The 20401-nt window shown below is 63.7% G+C and overlaps 1 protein-coding gene across 2 annotated transcripts in view; it reads right to left on the bottom strand.

Annotated features, from left to right (window-relative positions):
• The window catches only part of CARS1 (cysteinyl-tRNA synthetase 1), a 42094-nt gene extending 22820 nt beyond the window's left edge, over window positions 1–19274 (bottom strand). Inside the window, exons 1-7 of one of the 2 annotated variants that reach the window (XM_039235380.1) lie at window positions 19191–19274; window positions 9864–10112; window positions 6004–6095; window positions 5215–5303; window positions 4607–4703; window positions 4119–4217; window positions 3181–3330 (exon numbers count right to left, since the gene is read on the bottom strand). In XM_039235380.1, coding sequence (XP_039091311.1) covers window positions 3181–3330; window positions 4119–4217; window positions 4607–4703; window positions 5215–5303; window positions 6004–6095; window positions 9864–10112; window positions 19191–19215 — 801 coding nt within the window. In that variant the 5' untranslated portion in view covers window positions 19216–19274. The remainder of the gene's footprint in view (window positions 1–3180; window positions 3331–4118; window positions 4218–4606; window positions 4704–5214; window positions 5304–6003; window positions 6096–9863; window positions 10113–19190) is intronic. The other variant, XM_039235381.1, reaches the window with a different exon arrangement.
• Window positions 19275–20401: the final 1127 nt, after the last annotated feature.

The raw sequence follows: 20401 nt of genomic DNA, 5'->3' as shown, positions 1-20401 counted from the left end.
GAGCCCGGGACAGGAGGGGGTCTCTCTGTCCCTCCGTCCCTCCGTCCCTCCCTCTCCTCCCGCTGCTGGGGGTGGGGGCGGGGCAGCCACTCTAGAAGACAGTGTGCTGCTTTCCTGCAAAACTGAGCCTGCACATCTGATCCGGCAGCCGTGCTCCTGGTATTTACCCAAAGGAGCCAGAAACCTACGTCCACACGAAAACCTGCACACAGATGTTTCTATCAGCTTCCTCACAACTGCCTACCCTCGGAAGCCACAAAGACGCGCTCGGCAGGTGCGGGTCGTCCAGCGAGCGGCACTAAAGACACATGAGACGCTGTGGAGGACCCTGAAATGTAGATTTAGTGACAAAAGCTACTTTGAAAAGGCCACATGGCATGCGATGCCAAGTCTGTGACGTTCTGCAAAGGGAGAAGCATGGAGACAGCAGACAGATGAGCGGTTTCCAGGGGCTGGGGACGGGGAGGGCAGGGGGGGGACGGAGGGGGACGGGGAGGGCGGGGGGATGGGGAGGGTGGGGGGGACGGAGAGGGAGGGGGGAGGGAGGGGGACGGGGAGGGCAGGGGGGACGGAGGGGGACGGGAAGGTCCAGGGGAGACAGGAAGGGCCGAGCGGGCGGGCACACGGCACTCTCAGGGCAAGGAAACTCCTCTGCCTGATGTGGGACTAGCCGGACGCACCACTACACATCTGTCCACACCCACAGAACCCCCCCTCCCAAGACAGAACTGTGTCAGCTACGGGTTCTCGGTGATGACGACAGGTGGGCATGCTGAACCTGAAACTGCTCTAAAAACCAGTCGTTAAAGAAACAGAAAGAACAGAGGGACCGACCGGTCTGAAATGACACTTGCATCGACGGTTAAAGTCCCGCCCGTGCCTCCCATGGGCCTGGACACGCGGACGATTCGAGACACGCCGGAAGGGCAGAAGCAGGGCCACCGAGCCCTGGCCTCTTCCCTCACCGGCACCAGGGATGGCCGTCGAGATGCTCACACAGGGCGGGTGTGTGGCCAGAAGCGGGGAACCCAGGCACCCACGTGCTCACAACCTGACCCAGGACACAAAAGAGCGTTAAAAATGGTATGTTTGACTGAGTTAAAATTCAGACCCTCTGTTATTAAAACAAAGTGAAAAGCCAGAGATGAGGAGAAAGTGTTTGCAACATATTTAAATGACAAAGGATCAGCATCCAGGACTAAGAGTGTTTACAAACCTGTAAGAAAAAGACAACACGCCCGTTGGAAAATGGGGCAGGGGACCTGTGCCCAGAACCACGGCCACCAAGAGAGCTCGTGGAGAGGCCATCTCGCAAGAGGTCAAAGAAGTGCAGATGCAAACCACAACTGCTGCGTCTCACGCTGGCTCCCGTGCCACCGAGGAAAGGGAGGAACGTGGCAGTCCTGTGTCGGCGCACAGCAGCGGACACGTGTCACAGACACAGGAGGGCACAGACACTTACTCGGGCCCCAGCTGCCGCCGCCCCTGCCCCCAAGAGGCCTGCAGGCAGGGTGGCCCCTGCTGAGTCCAAGGGGAAAGGTCCCTGAACGGAGGGAGCAGACCGGACACCTGGCCCCACCCCGTGCCATCCATGCGAGGGGCTGACACATAAACGTAAACCTGTTCGCTTCCGGGGCCGTGGTGGGTGCCGGGCAGAGCCGCAGACGCAACAGCACCCGGTGAAGCCACGGACTCCCTGCGCACGAATGTCTCCCGAGCGCGGCCACGCGTTTTCCGGTGGGGGGAGGGTGTGCCTTGCGTCCGCTCACAGGAACCAGGGAGCTTCGGAAGCCTGTGTGTGGATTCTTCCAGACTCGCCCGAGCCTACCCTCCAGCCACACCCCCGTGAGACCCCTCTGACGTGAGGACAAGTCTACGCCGAGTCCTGTGCATCCTTCCAGAGAATCACCGCTCGTGTGGCTGGTGTTGGGGACCCCACAGCCCGCGGCTCCGCCCCACGTGCACAGCCTGAAGAAACGTGCGTCCACAGACAGAAAAGGACTCTGAGCTCAGGGGAAAGTGCTCGGCCTCACTGGCCATCAGGGAAGCCTAAGCCCCCACCCCTCGGGCCACGGCCTACTCCTCAGGAAGGTCTCCGTCAGAAGAACGGAAACAAGTGTTGGTGAGGACGGTCGGAAACCGCAGCCTGGATGCTGCTATGGAAACCGCGGTGGCGGATTCTTGGAATCCTGGAATCTAACTGCCAGACATTCCAGACTTCCACTCCGGGAATCTCCAGGCCGAGGAACTAAAGTCAGAGACTGGAAGGGATGTTTGCACATCCCGGCTCACAGCTGTGTTATTCAACACAGACAGAAGGGGGCCCGTGTTTCACGGGGACAAGAGTTTCCATCTGGGAAGACGGAAAGTTCTGGAGACAGAGGGTGGGGATGGCTACACAACAGCATGAACAAGCTCCGTGCCCAGAGCTGTGCACATAAACGGTTAGGATGGCAGATGTTACGTTACGGCTGCTTTACCGCACTCTTCTGAGGAAAGGGTAGCAGCGGAACATTGAGGAAACAATCCCCAGTCACACCGCTGGTAACCGGGAAACGTGACTGGCGTCCCAGGAGAGGGGGAGACAGCGGGCGCAGGAGGCCCACGGAAGGAAGGCCAGCTACGATGCGGGGCCCACGCGGAAGCGGGTGCGGCGAAAACGCGGCTCGGCAGGCCCGAAGCGGGCAAAGAGGAACGTAAAAGCGAAGGCTGAGCCAGGCGGGCTCCGGGTGCTCGTCTCCCCCAGCTTCCCCGGAGGGACCCGTCCCGCTGAGTGCCGGAGAGGACAGCCAGCAGGGGGCGCCAGCGTGCAGGGGAAGGGGCAGCCTCCCGAGGCCCCAGTGCATCCAGTGATCCCGGGAGCGCGGGGGAGCCTGCCCAGGAGGCCCTGGGTCCAGCAGGGAACCCACGCGGGGCCCCACGGCCCAGGTCGACTGCAGCCTCACTCCGCTCTCTGCAGGTGCTGCCGAGAAACACAGGGGAGTCCACTGGGAGCCCCTGGAATGATCTCGCACGTGTCTGATGCGCCCCCTGCCTGTGAGGACGTGGGGGGCGGGGAGGGGAGGCCTGCTCGGCCCCAGGGTGGTGGGGCCCGGGTGCCGCACGCAGAGGCACGGGACGGAACCTGCGAGTGGCGAGCCACCTCAGGCCAAGGTCAGCGGGACACGCTGGAGACCTCACCTCTGCACAGCGGTCAGTCTCCTCGGCCGGGAGGCCGCCACGCACGGCTCTGTCCAGAGGCTCCACGGCCAGCTCCACCGCGTGCCGGATGCGCTCCAGCATCTGCTTTCGGTCGGGGTCCGTGGTCTCATTTAACTTGACTGAAAACGGCTGCAAGCACAGGGCAGAGCGGTCAGACGGACGCTGTCCAGCGGGGGTTCCTCCCCGGACAGCAGGGACCCTCCCACTGCCCTGCAAGTGTCCCCAGGGTGTGGTCCTCGCTTCCCCGAGGGAGGGGCGGGTCCGGCAGGCGACAGGCCCGAAGCCCTGCTCCTCGTGCCCCGGGCCTGTTTCTGTGGTGTGAAATGCTTGTGCCTGGGGTCCCACAGTCGGGCGGGCGGCACCTGGGGACTGGTGAGCCAGCGACTACTGTCACTCCTACTTCCTCTCGTAGACATGACACACGTGAGCGCTCATCACTGCTGCCGTCACTGAACAGTAATTATCCTCTGAATAAAATGACTTATTCTAATGTTAACCTGTTAGTACCACACTTTGTGACACCGTTACTTTAAATATTAAGTTGTTAAGAATTTCTGCAAATAATTGTGAAAATTTCTAATCCCCCCCCAACTAAAGAGGCTTGGACAGCTTCCACGTGGCACTCAGAATTCTCGGACGTGGCTGTGAGCTCAGCACCGAAGGCGCAGGAGCGTCCGGGGCGTTTTACGGGCAGGCGTGCGTCACTGCCGCTGTGACCAACTGCCGGTGTCCCGTGCGGCAGGCACAGCCCCTCACTCCACGCCCCGGCCAAGTGTGTCTCTCCTGGCAACTTTCCCCACAGGCCCGGGGACCACGTGGACCAGAACTCCGGTGCCCCGACGGCGCTGGCTGTAGCTGTGGACACCGTCCCACGCCAGGGACAGGCGGGGGCCGAGGAGCAGACGCCGGGCGCCCACCTCCAGGGCGGCGCGAACGTCCTCCAGGAGCCGGGCCGCCCGCGGCTGCCGCCCCCGGTACTGCTCAAACAGGTGGCTCTGCCGGGCCCTCCGGATGATCTGTGGGGAGGAAAGGGAAGCCGGGGGTCAGGCCCAGAGCGCCCCCCCAACCCCGTCCCCGCAATGGCCAGACTCTGGGCCCTGCTGGGTGGCCGGTCACACCGCCCTCCTTCCGTGACCTCTCTGAGCTCAAGGAAATCGGCTGCCCTCCCCCGCCCCTCACGTAGCTGCCCACAAAACCACATGCCACCCACAGCTTGCAGCCACGAAGCACCTTGGGCTGGCGCTTGGCAAGCCGGGTCCCCGCACACGCAGTCTCTCACGGCATCTCCGCACCTGAAGACGTACCGTCCGTCGTTCGTACGAACCGCGACACAACTCAATGCGCACGCGGCCCCGGCCCGCCGGCGCTTACTCCCAGCCCCCGCCGTACCTGCCGAGAGCCCCACCTTGTCGTCGATGTCCGTGATGTTCATGCAGTAGAAGACGTCGAACCCGAAGTAGTCCCGCAGCACCCTCCTCAGGATGTCGAAGGAGATGTAGGACCTGGAGCCGCGCACAGACGTTTCCCGTGGCCCACCACGCACCCCCTGGGCCCAGCCACACGAGCGGCCACGGGGGAAGGCTCCCATGGCACTGCCAACTGCCAGCCACCACCCTGCTCAGGGCTTGTGACCGCCGTGGGGCCCCCAGCCTGACGCCAGAGCCACGGGACAAGATGTCTACGGGCAGGACCCCGGCCACACCACGGCTGGACAGGGCTCTGTGGCTGACCTGAGTTCTCCAACCTTTCTACCACGCGTGCCCGTGACTTACAGAGTGAGAATTCTACCTTAGAACTAAGGAAGGCTCAGGCTCGACTTTCCTCTCAAATCTCAGGTCCCTGTAGCAGAGATCTCTGAAGGGCAGAGATGCTCCCGTGGGGCCCACACCTCAACGCCCGGCAGCAGGTCCCGCCTGGCCACCCCCACCCCCGCCCGTGCCGGACGCCCGGCAGCAGGTCCCGCCTGGCCACCCCCACCCCCGCCCGTGCCGGACGCCCGGCAGCAGGTCCCACCTGGCGTGCCCCATGTGAGAGGCATCGTAGACGGTAGGCCCACAGCAGTACCACGTCACCTTCTTCCCGTTTTGAGGTATAAACACATCCTTTGTTAAGCATGAGGGAACGACCGCCATTAGCGTGTGAGGGGCGCCGCGCGGGATTGCCCCAGCCCGCACCAGAGAGGACCCTGCGGCTTGTTCGTACAGGATTCAGCAAGGACAATTCTGCTTTGCTGACAAAGACCACAGATGTCGGGGACGGAGAGCTCCGTGACTCTGGCTGGAATCCCCGTCCCCGCGTCCCCACGCGCTCACTGATGAAATTCTAACCCACCTGCGGCTGGAAGCAAGCAAACCCCACCCAACTGGGATCCAATCCCACCTTCTCCTCCAAACCCGGCTGGCGCCCAACAACGCCAGCCAGGCCGCCGCTCTGGCCGTCTGGCTTGGCTTGCGCCGTGCCACCCGCTGCCACCACGTGTCCTCTCCGAAAGCAGGCCAACACCTGGCCTGGCTCTGAGTGGCCGCGGGCGTCTACGCCTGGGCGGCCGGGTGGGTGGTCAGGGCACTGCTGGGCCAGCAGGCGGCCCTCCCCTCGCAGCGTCCCCCTCCCCCCGCGGGGGTCCCCTCAGAGGACCACTGTCCCCGGGCCGCTCGGAGGACACAGGGCGAGCAGCTGACTGATCTCCAGTCCTGTGTGCACTTACTGCAGAGCCCGATGCAGCTGCCCGGGGTCGTGGGCTCCGCAAGGGCATGTGGCTGCCAGGGCCCTCCCACCCCCCGCTGCCACGTGACCCCTCCTGACCTTGTTCCGGGTGAGGCTGTTGTAAAGGCGGAGCTTGCATGGTGGAGACCCCGCTGGAGGAGACCACTGAGGCTGCCCCCGCCGACCTCTGCCTGCGAGGGAACAGAGTGGGGAGGGTCACAGAACCACAGATCACACCTACGCGACGCCTGGCTTTTCCCCGATGAACCGCCCAACGGGGCTGGATGACGCGGCTGTGCCGGCATCACCACGTCACACGCGACCCCTTCTCTGCTTGGCTCACGTTCCACGCAACGTCCGGAACCACAGCATGGCCGAGGGAGGCCCGGGGGGATGCCCGTGCCCAGCAGCGCCCGCCGCTCCTCCAGCCCGTGTCTCCCCCCCCCACCCCCGTTCGCGGCCGTGCTCAGTGGCCACCACTGCTGCCAGGAGGGGGCTCTCATGCGGCACGCAACTGGGGGTGCCCTCCCCCCGCCAGGGAACAGGCCTCTGTGGCGGCTTTAAGGGACATGCGTCACACGGGCTGCTTTCCGGGGCAGCACAGGACGGGCCGGGGGAGAGAACGGCCTCCAGCCTCAGCCCCGTCTCCCTCTGAGGGGGGCGAACACGTGGCCGGCTCCTCTCAGTGCTGCGCTGCCCCTCCCCCCAACATGCAGGCCACCTCCGACTCGATCCCGAAGCAGACTCGTGCAGCCGCGAGCTCCACACTGGTGCCTGACCGGCTCCGGAGGCGGCGTGGGGCGGCTCTGTCCCCTCACTGCCACCCACAACCCGGTCTCCCCCCTGCTCCTGCCGCTGCCCCCTCCTCAGCAGGGTCTCGGGAGGCCCCTGCGGCTCAGCGGGTCCCGGGCCCGTGCGTCCAGCTGGACAACAGGCGGGACTTACGCAGCCTGCGCCCTGAGAGCCTGCAGGGGCGCGACCCCATCGTGGGAGCCCAGCACCCTGTGCTACAACACTGCGTCCACTAGCTCCGCCCACAGAGCCAGCGGGGTGCCTCACCCACGGGGCACAGGATGGGCCCCACCAAGAAGCCAGGCCTGGGCATGGCCCTTTGCCCCACGTGTCACATCAGCCACACGGAAGCTGACTTAACGGACAGGCAGAGGAGAGGGGGGAGGAAGGCAGCTGCCATGCGTGTGTGTGAGCGTGTGGATGTGTGTGTGCACGTGTGCTTGCGTGAGTGCCCGCATGTGCATGTGTGTTGGTGTGCATGTGTGTGTTGGTGTATGTGTGCATTAGCATGTGGGAGCGTGCGTGCATGTGTGTGAGTGGTGTGTGTGTGTGCACATGCGCGCAGGAGGGGCGGGAAGCAGGCAGGGGAGGAGACAGTGCCCCACAGGAGCCCCCTCCAGGCCAGCGCCCGCAAGCGGTGCCCCGCCACGGGAGGGCCCACGCCCTCAGTGCAGCAGCACACTCATCTCAGGTTCATTTCAAATGCAGCAAACGCCCTTGAGGGAAGCGCTCATTCCGCGACTCGAGGGTATGCCATCTGCCGTGTACGACGCCATCCGTTTCCTCCCTCGTTCGGGCCCCCACCCCCGAAACAGAGTCCACACTGCCGTCCAGGGTGACTGGAGACATCAGCCGAGCTGTCGCTCACACCGATTTGACCCAGGGACCAGTAGTGCTCGCGCTAAGCAGGAAGGCTCGGGACTCTGGAGACACTTCCCAGACCACCGACCATCTCAGGACACAGCCCGGGGTGGACCCAGGGAGCCTGGCCACGCCCTGAAGGGCCACCACTGTCACACGGGGTGGCGGGTTCACGGAACGCTGGCATCCTGCAAATAGGGACTTGCCAAAGGGGAAAACTGGAGAACATCACACGAGGACCCTGGATTTACTGCGGAAAGCTCTCCACCAGCACTCCCCCGGCGCCCCCGCGCACTGCGCACAGGCGGCCCGCCGCCCCGGCACGCCACGACCTGCGCCTCACACAGCTCTCTGCCACGGCCGGGGCCACCCCGGGGGCTAAGTCTTCGTGCCCGTTTCTGTCTGAACCAACGAACATGCATTCGTTCATGTAACACGTACCTGGCTCCCCCCCCACCGCCCGAGGCCCTGTCGTGGGCAGGGGGCTGCCGTGAGGGTGCAAACCTGCACCCGACACAACCGCACAATCCGCTCTGAGCCACAGTGAAGAACACGGCTGTAGGGAGGTCGCCGGGGTGCGGCCAGCCCGCCCTGAGGGTCCTGCTGGGGGACAGGAGCACACACCGGGCCCTCCACATTCAGGGACGCGGAAGGCGAGGCCCTGAGCAGAGTGGTCCCCCTGTGCTACAGCCGTGGAGAGGAGGCTGACGGGGCTCGGAGGGGGCGGCAAGAACGAAGGCCGGGGCGCCCACATCCACCCCGTGCCCACGAGGGTGCTCGGGCTGCTGAGGCCCCACAGTCGTGGGGAGGGACACAGATGGCCCGCCAGTAACCGGCACGGAATGGGGCTAGCGGCATCAGTGACAAGCCAGGTCACGGGCGCTGGCAGAGCAGACTCGGAGGGAACGGGGCCGGGGGCCGGGGAGGGGCCGCATGCCCAGGGCAGGCCTCCAGAGGCCTCGGGGACGGAGCCGTGCTCAGCTACTGTCCCCCCTGGGACATGGGAGAGGACACTGGGCCCCGCTCACACAGCGGGACCTGGAAGGGACGGGGCAGGAGATGCTATGGGTGGCTTCCCGGGTGCCCTCCCCACCGCCTCCGAGCCAGCCTCGCGCAGCCTGGTCAACGCGCAGGGTGCGCTCTGCCTCGAGTGTCTTCCCCTGCGTGGATTAAAAGGCGTTTGCAGGAGCAGAGTCCCGCCTCTATGCCCTGACGTCCCTGGTGATGTGCGTCTGCACCTTTCTTTCAACGAGGTCCTCCATGGAGCACGAGCCAGGCCACCGCCAAGGCTAGGAGCTCCGGGCCCAGCCTGACCTCCGCCCCCGCGCACTGTGTCCTGAGCTGGGACCCAGGGGACAACCGACACCTGAGCCTCGGAGGAGACACAGCCAACACCGCTGACCTCACCCGGGCACCATGCTGGACACACAGGGAGGAGATCACGTACACAAAGCGCCCACCGTGTGCTGGGGAAGGGGCGCTTGCGGCAGGACGTCGAGGACCCCACATCCCACAGTACCCGGCACTCGAGGAGGGACGCCGCCCCCCGCCCGCTGCGGCAGGGGACCCCGCACGGACCAGGGCAGCGCTACAGGTGTGGTGCAGCATTCAATGCCGCCCCTGAAGGTCCGGAAGAGCCCCTGGAAGCGCCCCCCAGCAGAACCCCCCGAGACAGCACGTGGCCCACCCCTCCCACAAAGCGGCACGAGTGCCCCAGCCAGGGGGGAGCAAGCTGCTCGAGGGCACCAGGCATCAGGGGGCAAAGCAGCGCGGGGTCCATCGCAGGGCCGGAGCGCCTAAGACTTCCCAGAAGTATCCGCAAAGCAACCTGCCTCACGCGGTCACAGACGCAGCAGCTCTCACAGGCTGGAGCGAAAACTGGGTGGCGGATTTCAGCTCAAAGCTGAGAAATGACACTTGCCCTGTTTTCAGAGAGTCCAACGTCACCCAGGACTGTTTTCGGACGGAGCTGCCTGAACCTGGTGGACACACGCACCGCAGCGCATGCAAGGAGCGGGGAAGAAGCAGCAGGTGGAAGCCGGGCCGGGCGGGAAGTGGCTCGAAGGCGGCGTGACCGCAGGCTCTCCGCCACAGTGCCCACAGGGGCCTGGCGCGAGGGCCGCCCCTCAGCGCAGCGTGTCCTCGCCTCCACTCAGGGAGCCGCGTGCCGCGTGCGCTTCTAGGAGCCAGCCCCGAGCGCTCCCCTGGGCACGGCGGCTGACCGGCGCCACACGTCTTTGGGGCCCTGACCTCGGAGGTGGCCACCGCCAGGAGGGGCTCGCAGCGCTGGGGACTCCGCTACTCACTTGCTTGGTGCCCACAGGGCTCGCCTCTGCCGCAGGGGCCGCCCAGGATCGCTTCTATGTGCCTGAACCACCGAGTCACGTGGAAGAGGCGCGCGTCAGCGGGGGGCGCCGAGAGCTGCCTGAACGCGTCCACGTCCGCCTGGGACAGCGCGTGGCCCTGGACGTAGCTACGCGTGCTGAGGTGCTCGTTCAGGGCCTGCACCCGGGCGGCCTCGTCACTAATGCTCAGGATGGACCTGTAGGCGGGAGCTGCAGAGACAGGCACAGGGCATCAGTCGGCGGCGGAGGCCCCGGGCGCGGGGCCAGAGGGGCACGAGCCTCCTGCCCGCCAGCCCTCTCCGGGACAGAGCGTCGGACGCAGACAGCGTTTCCCCGGGGCTGGCGGGGGGTGGGGGTCACTGACGGCGTCTCTGCTGCGGGACAGACGTGTTTCGGGAACAGATAAGGGCGGGGGCTGCACGGCGCTGTAAATGCGCTAAATGCTGCAGACGTGTGCTCTCTCGACACGGTTTCGATGGTGGACTGTGTGTTACACGCGTTTTACCTCCACTAAAGAAAAACGACTGAACACACACAGCCCCTTCTGTGCAGCACACACGTGCTATGGGACGGGGGGCTGCGCACACCCAGTCCTGGGGGGCACCAGGGGGCCAGGACGCAGCACGCCTGGGCTGGGCCCTTGCACCGGCATGGTCCCCGGACTCCCACACGTCTGGGAGGATCACGGCCCCCCAAAACGCCAAACCCGACGGCAGGCTCCGCCGGCCCCCCTCAGATCAAGTCCTGAAGCAGCAGCATTTGGGGTGTTTACCGCCTGCAACCCCAGGTGGCTCTCAACCACCCGAAGGCCACCCTCTCAGAGGGAGTCGTCAGGAAAGACGGGCCACCAGCAGCACTCACAGCGCCGCGACGGCCTTGACACTCCCCGCCCTTGGGGATTTCTCACCTCCTCCACCGAGCTCTGCTCACCCCGCCACCCCCTTCTTCGTCCCCAGGGCTCCATCACCTGGTTTCTATCACCACTGGATAAAACCTGTTCTTGCCACCCTAACCAACGTCCAGCTGTGTCCATCCCTGGCCCGCGGGGCTCGGGGTCAGGAGCTGCCCCAAGCCTGAGCAGGAGGGGCACAGAGCCAGCGCCGCCCCACACAGGGAGCGGGCAGCGGTGGCGGTAACCACAGGCCGCCTAAGCTGTCATCCCCCAGATGCTTTACCTCACTCTTTTGAGCAACGCGTGGAAAGAGGACCAGGGCCCGTGTGCTTCTACGGACATCCTCTTGGGCTGGGGCCGACTCGGAGCGGGGAAGCACGAGGCCACGAGCCAGCGGCCCGACACTACAAGGTCACTGCGTCACCGTGCCGGACCCACAGCAGGGACGCCTGCGACAGGGAGGGGACGCTCTGACCCTCGTCTCCCCCGCCCCTGCTTACCCCCTGGCACAGCGCCCCCTGCTTCCACCGCCAGAGACTCGTGCAGGTCCAGCCATCGGCAGACTTCCCGGACACGGCGCCGGCAGTGAGGACAAGGTGGGGTGGGCCCACGGGGGGATGGAGGCCCGTGCCACTTTCCCAGCTGCTGGAAGGCGACACGGCCCGCTTCTCGGGGAGGTCCTGAACCCCGAGTTCCCCACCCACAGGAACGGGGTGGACCGCGAGGGGAAAAGTCCTCGGGCTCTCAAATGAATGCTTAAAACAGGCTTTCCTGGAAGCCCACCTGCTCCCCTCCCCGGTGCACCCCCAGAAGGGCTCCCGCTCATCCAACCCCGACGGAACAGCCGCCCAGCCCATGCAGCCATGGGGGCCACCCTTCCCCTAAACTGGAGCTCCCCCCCTTTACGAATCACACTCAGGAATGCCCACAGCCAAGCTGCCGGACAGTCTGGGAGCCCCACCTGCACGGGTACCTGAGACGCAGCCCTCCTCCCGGGCCCAGCCCACCCGGGACCCCAATCTCCACACGGCAGGCTCCCCCACGGGCAGCCTGCCATTGCCCAACACAGTGGCCAGCGTGGCCTGCTGAGAAGTGCAAGATCACATCACGTCCATCGCCCCCCTCCTGGCCACACCCCGACACACAGGTCCCCCGGGCGTCTGACTGCAGCCCCTGCCCCCACCCCACACACCCTACCCAGCCGCATGAGCCCCTGCTCACTCCACAGGAGCCTGGCCTGCTCACTCCACATGAGCCTGGTCCCTCATCCCACCCTCCCAGCCTGGAACGCTCCCCCGGACGTGGCCAGGCTCCGCCCTTCCTCGGGGCTCCGCTGCCTGGCTGTGGCCTGTTAGGTCCCCCAGGATGTAATTCCAGATGAGTGCCCCCTTCCTGCCTTCTCTCCTCATGCTCACTTCTAACGCGTCACTCCTTTCTTTACGTCTGCCCCATACTCTGCCTACATACCCTCAGCATGTAGAACAGAGCCTGGAACATTCTAGACACTCAACACATCTGCTGAGCAAATGGGGGAGCCCATGGCGGAACGCGTGCCCACCCTGCAGTGCTGCCCGTGACGGGCAGGGGTCTCCCACTATTTTGGGGCCTCCTAGGCCGTCTCCCGGGACACAGCCCCCACCCCCCACCCCAGCACACGGCGACCAGGCTTCCCAGGGGCAGAGCGTAGAGCTGCTTTTAACCCAAAGGGCTTGCTGGCAGAGGCGCACACCTGCAGGGGGCGCTGCTTCTGCAGGCTCTCGACGCACAAAGAGCACGAGCACTTTTGCATCAACGCCTGGGCTGTCAAAGCCAAGAGAGACACAGAGGGTGCCCCCCGCTGAAGGTGCCCCCCACCCCCCCTCCTGCCCTTGAGGAGCTGGCTCTGGGGACCCGGCCTGAGGGCTCCGGGGGAGCGGCCCCACTGCCCCAGCGCCCCCGCCCCGGACTCTGCTGCTCAGACTCGCTGACTCGGGGGATGGTCCAGGTGGCCCATGCCTCCCGCTCCCCTGCAGAGGGCAATGCGCAGCCAGGAGGGGGACCAGTGTGGATGTGCCCCCCTCCCGCAGGACACGGAATCTAGGGAGGGGGGAGGCAGCGCCTGCCTGAGGGCACCAGGAACTCAAACTCTAAATAGGTGTCAGGCTAGTCAAACATTTTTCCACACAGCATCTTCCCTCCAGGGAACCCCTCCCGGCCACGGCCACGGCCACGGCCCTCCCATAGCTCAGCGGCCGGCAGGTGGCTGCTGGCACACGCTTTTCATGACGAAGAAAGTCAAGGTCACTAAAGACAAACGAGGGCCCAGCCAGAGGTGTGGGGGCACACGTGGACGGGGGGGGCACACGCGGACGGAGGCGGCACATGGGGACGGGCGCACAGGTGGACGGGGGGCGTACACGGATGGAGGAGGCACACGGGGTCGGGGGGGGCCTGTCGTTGGAAAGCCGTCCTCCCAATGCTGACCCCCCACAGCCCCCTCCCCGTCTCTGGCACAACTACCTGCGCCCACCAACACCCAGATGGGGGGACGCAGCACTGACGGCACCTCTCTGATCCCCCACCGTCACCCCTGGAGAGCAAACACACAGGGACACAACTCCCGGGCTCAGAACGTCCTCAACTGAACAAAGGCCACCCAGGCCTCACCAAACATGGAGTCGGGGGACCCTGATTCACGGGATTCTCCGCGTTTCCTCCAATAAGCACATACTGTTCCTAAAATGAGAAAAACCGGTTAATGTCCTGACTGCCGGGCTGGCTGTGAAGCCTTGGCCAGGGGGGCGCCCGGAGTCCTCGAACTCGTGCGAGGCAGGGCGGGGGCCGGGCCAGGCTCGGCAGGCTCGGCACGACACCCACCTGGTAGCGCTGCTGGGAGTGGCTGAAACCACGCTTGTAAGTGTTTAAGACACAGCCGGGCACACGGCCAGCCCTGGTCGCTGTGCCGCCACTGCCATCACAAGCGCTGTTATTATGGCGGCCTCAGAAGGAAGTTCCCAGACACGACAAACCCTTGAGGTCCACCATCCAGAGTGGCCGGGGCCGCCACAGGGCAGGGACCTTCTCGGGACGGGCAGGGGCACGCAGCGCCTGTGGCAACGGTGGCGGCTGCATTTGAGCGTATCTTGAGGAAACATGCAAAAAATGAGGTCAGCGCTGAGGTCACGGGCTGGGGCCACACTGTGGTCTGTCTCGGCCTCAAGGCTGAGACTGGACGAGGCTCCCGGGCTGCAGGCGCACCTGCAGCGGAGGACCTCACCGCGGTGACCGTGCAGAGGGGACGTACACCACCAGGTCAGGCTGCAGTTCTGCTCAGACACACGCCCCATGGAGACCCCCGGTGACCATGGCAACGTCACCACGTGGCATCCAGCTTAGATCTTGTATCCACTCTTGCCATTTAGAAGGCGCAGTCCTTATGAACCGTTTCCTGACATCATACAAACCAATCAGCCGGCTAATCTCAGCACAGGTAGGAAAGCAAACACCACCGGGGACGGGCTGCAGTCCCAACACCGCCTCCCGCCGCCCCCTCGCTCCCCCTCCCCGGCTCCTGGCCATCAGCATTTAACCCTGCCTCACCTTCCTCCTCCTCCTCCTCCGCTCCAGGTCCAGCCTGGACTCAGGTGTGGCCCAGCTCCTCCCCGTGAGCCGTGGGAAGGGTACCTACCTGGCTAGCCGGACACCCGCAGAATCAGAACCTGGGGGGTGACTGGCTCTGCAGACCTCAGTGTGCAAAGAAGACCCCCAGGCAGCGCGCAGAAGTGCGGACCCCTCTGCCTTCCTCCTAAGCTCCCAGGCCAGGTGTGTTTCCATTTCCAAGATCAGCCCGGGCTCAGGGGTCAGCACCCCTCCCCACGCCCCACCACTGCCCTACAAACCTCGCCCGTCGACAAACACTCGGCTGGCTCCCCGGGCCGCCCGCCTGCAGCACCCCTGCTCCTGGGTCCCCTCCGCTCTGTCTCCTGTCGGGATCCTCAGCTGCCCAAGCAGCTCTCAGAAAAGGGACTGGACACGGCTTCCCACATGCACCCCTTCTCCATGTGACTCCAACGTCAAGGAGCGGAGAGGCACGTGCACCGTGCTCCCCGCCACCTGGGGGATGCCGCCCAGTCCCGGAGCCCACGGCACGGCCACCATCCCCTACTGGGCTAAAGCCCGGGTGCGCTGCTCGCAGCCCCACAGCGCCCACGCCCAGCGCCAGCCCCGTCCCCCAGCCCTGCCCACCCCTCAGGCCAGCGCCGCCGCTGCCGCTGCCCACCTCCAGGCGGCCGAGGGGCAGATGGTCTTTCCAAACCCTCCAGGAAAGACCTGGATTCCAACACGTGCCCAAGGCCCTGGCCCTGCGGCCTCTCTCCGGCCCTCCTCCGCCCTTTGGTCTCAGGAACCTTCGGGAAAGCAGTGCTCTCTGCCAGGACGCCCGCCCGCTCTTCTTTCTTCCTCTGGGCTCAGCCTCCATCTTTCCTCAGGACCAGAGCGCCAGGGGCTCATCGGCCCCCAGCCCACGGTCTCTGGGCTCTGGGCCCGGCCCCGGCCCGCCAGACCGCTGCCTGCGGCCGCTGCTTCCGAGGAGAGCCAGCCCTGGGGTCCCCCGCGCCCTTGCCCGTGGCTGGCTGGCAGAGAAGGGCCCAGCTGCCCTGTGCGGCGGCGAGAGCGGCGGAGCCCGTGCTCCGACAACCTCGCCGGGCGTGGCCCACACGCAGCACACACTCCGGGAAGTGACCACGGAGGGAGCCGCCGCGTAGCCCCCAGAGGCCGTGATGTGCCGGGTTCCAGCCCACCAGGCACCGAATGGGGCTCGCCCTTCGCTGCTGTCACCCACCCCTCTGCCGGATGGAGGGCCCCGGAAAGGCTGAGACAGATCGCCCTCGTTCGCATTCAGAGCTCCGGGGCCCCGCAGCACCGAGCAAAGCAGGTGCTCTGTGTGCGTTCGCGGAGTAAGAAGTGACTGATCTAGTTAAGAAATCTCTTTAACTGCTCAGTGACGCTCTTCCACTGAGACAGAAAATAGAACGCTCTCAGGGGGCATTTCACGGGTCTTCTGGTGACAGAATCACAGCCTGCTGCCCAGAGAAGTGGGTGACCGGACGGCACCACTGTCGCCGGGACCCTGAAGATGGCTTAGTTTCTACCATGAGGGCACCTCGCTTATACTTTAAAAAAGTAAATACCGGGGGGAGCCTGGGTGACTTAGTCGGTTGAGCGTCCGACTTTCACTTAGGTCATGATCTCGCGGTTCGTGGGTTCAAGCCCCGTGTCGGGCTCTGTGCTGACTGCCAGCTCAGAGCCTGGAGCCTGTTTCAGATTCTGTATCTACCTCTCTCTCTGACCCTCCCCTGCTCACGCTGTCTCTCTCTCTCTCTCTTAGAAATAAATAAAATATTAAAAAAAAAAAAAGTAAATACCAGGAAACACGAGCTATATCTGTAATCTACGAATACGTACATTCTGTTTTTCTTTGGGAAACACAGCATAGCGTGTTGCCTTTATCTGTCTGCCCTGACACGCTCTGCAATCGGCGCGCTTGCCGTTATTCTGAATGGAATCATTCAGATTATCATCACAGCACAGGATCATGGTTAAGATTATCGAGCACAGCACAGGATCGTGATTAGGATCCCCGCTGTTGTCTGAGATAGGCCACAGAAGCCTGGCTCCGCCTCTGGCTAGCTGCGTGACCCCGGGCAAATCACTTCACTTCTCACAACTTCAGGACTCTCGCCTGAATGGTACTCCGTTTGTGCAGGAACACGAGGGCAGAATCCACCACGAGGAGTCACCCTGAGGACCGAAGGCCGTGACAGGTGTAGGCACACCGGGGCCTGAAAGAGACGCACGCTGAGAACAGGGCGAGCTAGGCCATGATCAGGGAGACCCTTTGCTGCATGAGACACTAAACAGCAAGTCTGACCTAACATGAAGCGACCAGGGAGTACAAGTGTGCAGGGCAAGGCCTCGGAGGGGCACTGTGCCCCCAGGGTCCTCAAGGAGGGGTCCAGCGGAACCTGAAGGGGGGGCGTCCTTTCAAGCCACAAAGGGGAAGCTGTAAACCCAATGTAATCACCATGCAACAGATGTTCTGAATCAAATCAAGGAAGATGATCTGAATTGGGAAGAAAATTCTAAATGCAGGTCTCCTCACAGAATTTGGGAAGATGGTCACTTTTGATGAATCTAACTTCCAGAGCAAAAAACTTTCAGGAACTGGAAACTAAGCGCATCTACGACTCCAGTACGTAATATAAAGCCTTCCCTATTTCATTTTACTTCCTGTTTCTTCAGAGGATGAGGGTCTTAGGTTGCTGTCTTTGGGGGAAGCCCAGGGACAGGTGGGGGGGACAGTAAAGGAAGAGCAGGTGGGCTGTGCCCTGGGGCCAAGCACTGGCTGGGAAGTTTTGCCCCAAAGCACAGGACTAGAAAAATCTACCAGCTGTCCAGACATCCTGGGGGTTGGCCAATGCCTACCAAGTTTCCAAAAACCTCAAATTCTAAAGCAATTAAAAGAAAAAGCCAGGGGCGCCTAGTTGGCTCAGTCGGTTAAGTGTCCAACTTCGGCTCAGGTCATGATCTCACAGTTTGTGGGTTCGAGCCCCGCGTCAGGCTCTGTGCTGACAGCTCAGAGCCTGAAGCTGCTTCAGATTCTGTGTCTCCCTCTCTCTCTGCCCCTCCCCCACTCATGCTCTGTGTCTCTGTTCCAAAAATAAATAAAAACTATTTTTAAAAAGCCAATATGTGGGGCGCCTGGGTGGCCCAGTTGGTTAAGCATCCGACTTCTGCTCAGGTCATGATCTCATGGTTCGTGGGTTCGAGCCCCGCGTCGGGCTCTGTGCTGACAGCTCAGAGCCTGGAGCCTGCTTCAGATTCTGTGTCTCCCTCTCTCTCTGACCCTCTCCTGCTCATGCTGCCTCTATCTCTCTCTCAAAAATAAATAAAAATATTTTTTAAAAAAAAGCCAATATGGCGTTTATGTTCACAAATGAATCAAAACCATGCTTTCATTAAATAAAAAGAATAAAGGGGGGGCGCCTGAGCGGCTCAGTCGGTTAAGCATCCGACTCGATTTCAGCTCAGGTCATGATCCCCATGGCTTGCGAGATGGAGTGCCGTGTGCTCTGTGAGATCAAGCCCCCTGTGCTTGGGCTTCTCCCCCCTCTCTCTGCCCTTCCCCCACCTCTCAAAATTAAACTTAAGGGGAAAAAAGGCAAGAAAGAAGGTCCAGTTTCAGACACACAGCACCGATCTTGTGCCAGGAGCTGCTCTAAATCCTTCCCTTTAAGGGGCCACATCCCCTGAGCCAGCACGCGTCACCCCTGTGTGCTGTGAGAAAGCGGCCCAGCCGTGACCCTGGCCCAGCCGGACCGGCTCTGCATGCTGCTGTTCTACAGGAGTCTGGGTGGACATCTGAGGGCCGTGTGCCTCGATGGCAGGTGGGGACAGTGCTGGGATCCAGGCACGCCTGCTGGGTGAAAGGCAGCGTGCAGGTATGTGGGTGCTAGTGTGGAACGGCAGCCCCGACAGTGGGTGGGTTACCCCACTTAGAGCCCCGGAGGCCTCAGGAGCAAAGAGGCGCACAGGGTGCCAAGAAGGCCTTGCGCAGCCCAAACTGTGGGCCGCCTGGCACACTGGCAGGTAATTTTCCCCAGCCAAGAGCATACAAGCTACGCTCAGAACGCTTCCCGCGGGAAGCTCGCTCCAGACTTGGGAATCCCGGTGACAGCCTCTGTCTTGCCAGCAGCGGCAGGCTGCCTGCGCGGCGGTGGGAGAAGACCCCGTGCTCTCGGGAGGTCTCCCCGCTGGTGACATCAGTGACCCGGGCGGGCAGAGCCAGAGCTGCTCCCGGAGCCTCCGCGGCGGCAGTAAAGTGGGGCAATGACGCTCCGGGCACGCAGATCCCAATGACCACTGTGGGCCGAGCCGCAGATGAAAGCCGTCGTAAAACCCCACGCGTTTCATGTGTGCGTCCGCGTACCCCCGGCGTCTCCCGCCCACCCCGGGTTGCTGCCCGGCTGGGCGCAAACCGCAACAACCCCCGGGCTCTTCCGGTCGCCGGAGCGCGGCTGCGGCTGGAGGGGGCGAGGTCATCCCGGGCCCCACCCGAGGGGGCACGGAGGCGGAGGAGGGGGTGGCCGCGGCGCCGCCAGGAGCCAAGTCGGGTCCCAGCGAAGTGCGGACAGCGCAGGCCCGGGCCGGGGGTCGTCCCGCCTGCCCAGCTCGGGGACCCGCCTCCCTCGGGGCAGCAGTCGCCCCCCGCCCGCGCTCCCCGGGTACCCGCCTCGCTCCGGCCCGGGGTCGCTCCCTCCTGCCCGCCCCCTCCGCCCCGGGGTCGCTCTCCGCCCGCCCCGGAACCAGCCGCCCCTCAGGCCCGGGGTCGCCCCGCTTGCCTCCCCGCGCGCACTCACCCTGCTCCCCGGTGGAACCCGACATCGTAGGAATTACAAACCAGCAGCCGCGGCGCCGGCTTCCCAGAATCTGATGCAACCACCGCCCCGGAAGTCCCGCCCAGTTTCCGGCAACCTTCCGGGACACGCCCGGTCGCTAGGCAACCGCCGCGGACACCGGACGCCGCCGTCTCAGGGCATGCTGGGAGTTGTAGTCATCGCACCGCGTACGTGGTCCCCGGGCGTCCCCGGAGGTGCGCGTTCCACGTCCGCACCATTGAGGCGGCCCGGGGCCAGCATGGGCGCGGGGCTTGGCGGAGGTGTGTGGGGCTGGGGGCCGGGGAAGAATACTGCAGTCCTGCCTCGAGAGACCGGCTTTAAAGACAGACTTCATGCGTGCCTGTTTAAGTTAGCATTGTACCAAGTGGTGCGGGGACCCTACCCCCCACCTCCCCACCCCCTCACCTCCCGCCTCCCCGAGACAGGAATGTGCTGGCCTGGATGGAGGACTAGTTCGAAGGAAACTTAGAAGATGGGATTCAGGATGAGTGGGAAGAGGGTACCGTCCTGCAAATGAACCCAGCAGAAAGCACACCCCTGAGAACATGACCCTTAGCAGAGATGCTCTGGAGCGGCCCTGGCAAGAGGCGGGGCTTAAGGCACAGCCCAAGGCCTGGACCTTTTTGAAGCATCTTGTAAGCAAAGTCAAGAAGGGCACGGACCCCCTGAAGGGTTTAGACTGGACCAGGCAGGGCTGTTTGTGCTTTAGGACTCACTGCAACCGCCAGGTGCTAGCGGAACAGACCCAGGAAGAGCCAGAGGAAGGCACGACTTGAGGCCTTCCAACAGTCTGTAAGAGCGGATGGCGGCCTGGATTAGCAGGGTGAGCAGACAGGCCTGGGGGAGCCACAGGAAGCAGCAGACCCTGGGACACGGCAGCAAGGGGGGACGAGAGTTGGTGGTGTCCCATCTCTGTCTGAGAGGACACCTCAGTTTCTGGACTGAGTGGTTGTAGTATTTAACGATGAACTGGAAGTCGAAGACGCTTGGTGAGGGATGGAAATGGGCAGGCTAATCTGGTGAGGTTTGGGGTGAGCGAGGAGGGCAGGGTAGAGATCACATTCTGAGGCCACTGACAGTTCCAGAGCCCCTCCCTGTGGCAAATCACATCCTTGGGGTCCATTCCTTCCCATGCATGACATTCTCTCCCAAAGATATTACTCATAAGGTTG

The sequence above is a fragment of the Hyaena hyaena genome, unplaced genomic scaffold, assembly GCF_003009895.1.
Source record: "Hyaena hyaena isolate Hyena2069 unplaced genomic scaffold, ASM300989v1 scaffold_98, whole genome shotgun sequence".
In the NCBI taxonomy this organism is placed as follows: Eukaryota; Metazoa; Chordata; class Mammalia; order Carnivora; family Hyaenidae; genus Hyaena; species Hyaena hyaena.
Note: the sequence above shows the minus strand (reverse complement) of the source record. Positions and strands in the feature narration are given on the sequence as shown.